General features: G+C 42.2%; 1 protein-coding gene across 2 annotated transcripts in view; it reads right to left on the bottom strand.

Annotated features, from left to right (window-relative positions):
* Positions 1 to 488: 488 nt before the first annotated feature.
* The window catches only part of myoz1a (myozenin 1a), a 47,209-nt gene continuing 41,697 nt past the window's right edge, over positions 489 to 6,000 (bottom strand). For both annotated transcript variants that reach the window (XM_078530901.1, XM_078530900.1), the window contains exon 6: positions 489 to 1,084. In XM_078530901.1, coding sequence (XP_078387027.1) covers positions 853 to 1,084 — 232 coding nt within the window. In that variant the 3' untranslated portion in view covers positions 489 to 852. The remainder of the gene's footprint in view (positions 1,085 to 6,000) is intronic.

Here is a 6,000-nt window from a genome sequence, read left to right as displayed (position 1 = left end):
CATGGCCTTGCCCCTCCCTATCTCTAACTTCTTCCAGCCTCACAATCCTCTGAGATATCTGCCCTCCTCCAATTCTGGCCTCCAGAACATCCCTAATTTTAAATCGCTCTACCATTGGCAGCCATGCCTTCAGCTGTCAAGGCCACAAGTTATGCAATTTCCTCCCTCCCCACCTCTCTACCTTGTTTTCCTCCTTTAAGATGCTCCTTAAAACCAACCTCTTTGACCAAATGTTTGGTCATCTACCTTAATATCTCCCCATGTGGCTGGGTATCAAATTTTATTTGATAACACTCCTGTTTAATACTCTGGGATGTTTTACTGCAGTAAAAGCACTATATAAATAAAAGTTTCTGTTGCTGGTGTTAAACTGGGACAACGACTTCCTGTGTGACTGACTGGATTTGGTACATCAAGTACAAATTTGTGAACAATGATTTACAAGATTCATGGCCATGTTTCGTATACAAAGAATTCCATACAGTCAACATTTTTGTTAAATTTTTATTTTGTTTAGAAAATAGTTGCCTGATAACATTACTATCTTAGAGACATCCAAGCCAAAAATGTATCTCTATCATGTTTTGCTTTGTTTACTCTTACTTCAACCATGTAAACTGTCACAGGAACCTGAAACTTGTTCTAGATCTGTATTTGAGTAAAGGAACAGAATGTATCAGTAATGGATGAGGGAAGAGGTTTTGAGAAGCCATCAGCTTTTAAAGACTACATCTTGATACACTGATGACTCTAGCCAAATGTCACTCCTAATACAATGTTTTCAAAGTGCTCCTGAGCTAAGGCCAAACGAGTGCTTAAAGCAAATGACTTTAAGCCGCTCGTCCAAGCCTCCTACAAGTCATCAGTTTCAGCGTTGAACTCGAGATCTATTCCAAGGTTAACCAAAGAATCTGTGCTCATTGGAGTCCAGCCCAGAGGGGTCCTGTTAAAGTTTGGCCGGCAGCTGATATCTTGGTGGAATACGACCACAGGCTCAGGTTCTGGAGGAGCTGTATCAAATTCCGGGAGCTGAAATGTCATCAGTTTGGCTGCTTTTTCAAACCCTCCATATGGCATGGCAATTCTGTAAAGGATTTTAAACGCAGGTTCAATTTTAAATGATAATACAGGAACATTGCTTTAGAAGGGCAGTACCAGCCTTTCACCCGGTTTGGAATTTTGCTGCCAGCCTCCCAGTGATGTGTAAAGCAAATGAGCAACTCTGCCATTGAGTTTATTCAAGGACAATCAATGAATAAATAATTAATGATTACAAATGCTGACAGGGTTAAATGAAGAGGGTTGTGGGGAGGGGCTTGTCTGGGTCAATTGGGCAGAATGGCCTGTTTCAATGCTATAGGCTTCTAATGCTGTGATGTAGAGCACAGCTGTTATTGAAAACAGCTACATTTCAATATTGGTAATGGATATTAAATATATACATGGCCCTGATGCCCAAAATTTCTCAAGATGCTGTCATTTGTGAAGATTTTTTTTTGTTTAATCTGAAATGCAGCTCAGATTTATTTGAAAGTGTTTTCTTCTCCAGGGTGACTGCAGTTCTTTAAGTAAGGCAGATTTGGTTGGAAGAATGTCGGCAGAGAATTCAGAACTAAGCTGAGATATCTAGTGACATGGCCGTATCAAGTCACAGAACAGTCTAATTTAAGAAAGGTAATCAGGTCACATACACTTACCAGAAGCTTTGGGAAGTGTACTGTTCAAACTCTCACCGTCTTTTGGGCAGTTATATGTAAAACAGGCCCTTTTTGACACTATTATTTTAAAAAGATTTTTGGAAAATGTAATGCCAACACTGGTCATTCAGCTTGCACTCCCATGAATCACAAAATACTTTCCAGTCAAATGGCCAGGCAGGTTGCTGTTCAGCCTGTCTCTATAACAGAACAGCTGCTGTGGACTGGGTACCTCAGGCAGCTGTTTGATAACTGGTAAACAACAAAAGTTGTGACATAAGCATTTTCCGATTGCCAGTAAACATTAGCAAACCACGCAAAATGGACTCTTCTTGATTCTATCAGTGACACCTTGTGTTTAGAAGGGCTTTTCTAACAATTCTTCCCCTTTCTCCAGCCACACAAACACATATACACACACATACACACACACATGTTATATTTTGAAAGGGGATTGGAAGAGAGGGAAACCATCAGCTTGTGTGATGATTTGGCCCTCGATTGAACTCTTCCTTTTCAATTTGTCCACATTTTTTCTCCTGAAAATGTAGACCTCCCCCGAGGCATTACTTACCGCCTGGTACTTTTCCTAAGTGACGATAACTTATGTGTGGAGCTTGACAATAAATGTGGAGCAAGTTGGAATGGAGCCCAAACCTCTTCTCAATTAACATTCAATAAGCCCAAATGCTAAGCAGGAGTCACAAATCCGATATGGTTACACTTATTCAGCATAGGTTACGGTTCATTGCTTGAGCTTTTGCTGGTCTGCTTGGCTCAGTGAATGAGACGTTATACCTCAACAATTGGCGCTGCGCGATGAAAGCAAAATACTGTGAATGCTGAAAATCTGAAATAAAAATAGAAAATGCTGGAAAAACTCAGCAAGTCTGGCAGTATCTGTGGAGAGAGAAACACAGTTAACGTTTCAAGTCTGTATGACTCCTCTTCAGAAGGGCTTCAGAACTAGTGCGGAACTAGTAGGGCAGTTCTCTTCTTCAGAAGAGTCATATGGACTCAAAATGTTAACTCTGTTTCTCTCTCCACAAATGCTGCCAGACCTGCTGAGTTTTTCCAAAATTTTCTATTTTAATTGGACCTGCACCTTTGTTTCTCAATAAAAACAAATAAGGATGCAGTCACCAGGGCAATATTCCTGTAGCTCATCCCCTGTAAAGGAAGTGCATTGTATATTTATGCACAAATAGCAGAAAGAGCTCATGCCCTTCAACAGGCTTATGACCCGTGAAAGGCTTATGGCTTTTTGGCTCACAAGTTGAGAGGTGAGGTGAGAGTGGCTGCTCTTGACATCAAGGCAGCATTCAACCTAGTGTGGCACCAAGGAGCCCAAGCAAAACTGGAATCAATGGGAATCAGGGGGAAAGCCCTCCAATGGTTGGAGTCATACCTAGCACAAAGGAAGATGGTTGTGGTTGTTGGAGGTCTGTCATCTCAGTCCCAGGGCATCGAGTGCAGAAGTTCCTCAGGCTGCTGTCCTAGGCCCAACCACCTTTAGCTGCTTCATCAGTGGTGACTTGATTGAAGCCTTTAAGATCCTGAGGGGTCTTGACAGGGTGGATGTGGAGAGGATGTTTCCTCTTGTGGGAGAATCTAGAACTAGGGGTCACAGTTTAAAAATAAGTGGCTCATTTAAGACAGAGATGAGGGGATGTTTTTTCTCTCAGAGGGTCATGAGTCTTTGGAACTCTCTTCCTCAATAGGCAGTGGAAGCAGGGTCTTTGAATATTTTTAAGGCAGAGGTAGATAGATTCTTGATTAACAAGATGGTGAAAGGTTATCGGGATAAGTGGGAGGTTACATCCGATCAGTCATGATCTTATTGAATGGTGGAGCAGGTTTGAAGGGCCAAGTGACCAACTAGATGCTCCTAGTTCATATGTTTGTATGACCTTCCTTTCATCATAAGGTCAGAAGTGGGGATGTTCGCTGATGATTGCACAATGCTCAGCACCATTTGCAAATCCTCAGGTACTGAGCAGTCCATGTCCAAATGCAGCAAGACCGGGATAATATCCAGGCTTGGGCTGACAAGTGGCAAGAAACATTTGTGCCACACAAGTGCCAGGCAATGAGCATCTCCAACAAGAGAGAATCTAACCATTGCCCCTTGACATTCAATTGCATTACCATCGCTGAATCATCCACTATCAACATCCTGGGGGGTTACCTTTGACCAGAAACTGAACTAGACTAGCCATATAATTACTGTGGCTACAAGAGCAGGTCAGAGGGTAGAAATCCTGTGCAAGTAACTCACCCCCTGATTCCCCAAAACCTGTCCATCATCTACTAGGCACAAGTCAGTAGTCTGATGGAATACTCTCCACTTGCCCGGATGAGTGCAGCTCCCACAACACTCAAGAAGCTTGGCACCATCCAGGACAAAGCAGCCTGCTTGATTGGCACTCCATCTACAAACATTCACCCCCTCCACTACCGACACACAATGACAGCAGTGTGTAACATCTACAAGATGCACTGCAGGAACCCGCCAAGGCGCCTTAGACAGTACCTTCCAAACCATACCATCTAGAAGGACAAGGGCAGCAGACACATGGGAACACCACCAACTGTAAGTTCCCCTCCAAGTCACACCATCCTGACAAAATCCTGGAACTCCCTTCCTAACAACACTGTGGGTGTCCCTTTGCCACATGGACTGCAGCGGTTCAAGAAGGCAGCTCACCACCACCTTCTCAAGGGTAACTAGGGATGGACAATAAATGCTGGTCCAGCCAACAATTCCCACATGCATGAATGAATAAAAAAAGGGTTTCTAAGCTTTCCTCTACAATATTTCTCACAGCTGACTTAGCGATTGAGAAAAATGCACTGATTATCGATTTCACCAACATTTACCACTGGAGGAAACCAAGTACAAGATGATTGTGTTGTGCTAAATCCTAAATGAATGCACATCTCCAAGGGCATATCACACTATGAATGTGCGTTCTTGTGTTTGTTTATTTAAAACATATGTTTATTTTTCATCGCTATGATTTTCTTTATTCTACAGCTGTTTCAGTGAGACGGAGCAATGAAGCCTCTCAGTGCTTTTTTTTATTTGTTCGTGGGATGTGGGGCTCGCTGGCTAGACCAGCATTTATTGCCTATCCCTAATTGCCTTGTTCAGAGGGCATTTTTAAGAGTCAGCCACATTGCTATGGGTCTGGAGCCACATGTAGGCCAGACTGGGTAAGGGCAGCAGATTTCCTTCCTTAAAGGACATTAGTGAACCAGATGGGTTTTTACGATAATCGGCAATGGTTTCATGATCATCATTAGACTTTTAACTCCACATATATATTGAATTCAAATTCCACCATCAACTGTGGTGGGATTCGAACCCAGGTCCCCAGAGCATTACCTTGGGTCTCTGGATTACCAGTCCAATAGGGAGGGACTATGTATCTATTTTGAGTTTTACATTGGCTGTCAGTGTCAGTCTGAGCCTTCCTGCTCTCTTTTCTTGATCTAATATTTGATGAGAAAGGCAAAGATTCAAAAGTCTTTTATTAGGAATGTTTCTATCTCATGGAATATTCCCGCCAATTTATATGTTTTAGTCAATTTTACTTGGAGGACTTTTACGTGTCAGAGGAAATGGTTTCTCTTTACTTAGTCTATCAAAACCCCTCATAATATTAAATTCCTCTATTAGGCTTTCCCCCTTTGTTTTCCTCAGAACAGATAAAGCTATCTCAGCTTCTCCAATCTCTCCACTTAACTAAAGTCACTCCTGCCTGATATCATCCTGATAAACCTCCTTCATACCCTGTCCAGGGCCTTGACATCCTTCCTAAGGTGTGGTGCCCAGAATTGTGCACATAATCCATCCAGCTGAGGTCTAGCCAGAGATTTGTAACATTGAACACGACTTTCTGTTTTTGTATTCAATGCCCCCGATTTACAAAGTCAAGTATCCCATATGCTTTCTTAACTGCCTTGTCAGCTTGTCCTGCCACCTTCAAAGATTTGTGAATATGTACTGGCAGGTCCCTCTGTTCCTTCACTGCCACACCCACTTCTCTCAAAACCATTTAGATTTTGCTGTCTATCCATGTTGTTCTTCCCAAAGTATATCACTTCACACCTATCTGCATTAAAATATGTTGGTCATGTATTTGCTCATTTCACCAGTCTGTCACCTCATGTCTATTACTACCCTGCTTATTATTCACTACATTGGCAAGTTTCGTATCATCTGCAAATGTTGTAATTCTATTCCCTATGCCCAAATCCAGTTTATTTATGTATAATAAGAAAATCAATTGTCCTGATA

This window comes from Cetorhinus maximus, chromosome 27 (genome assembly GCF_964194155.1).
Source record: "Cetorhinus maximus chromosome 27, sCetMax3.hap1.1, whole genome shotgun sequence".
Classification (NCBI taxonomy): Eukaryota; Metazoa; Chordata; class Chondrichthyes; order Lamniformes; family Cetorhinidae; genus Cetorhinus; species Cetorhinus maximus.
The sequence above is the reverse complement of the archived record's forward strand: the minus strand, read 5'-3'. Positions and strand labels throughout refer to the sequence as shown.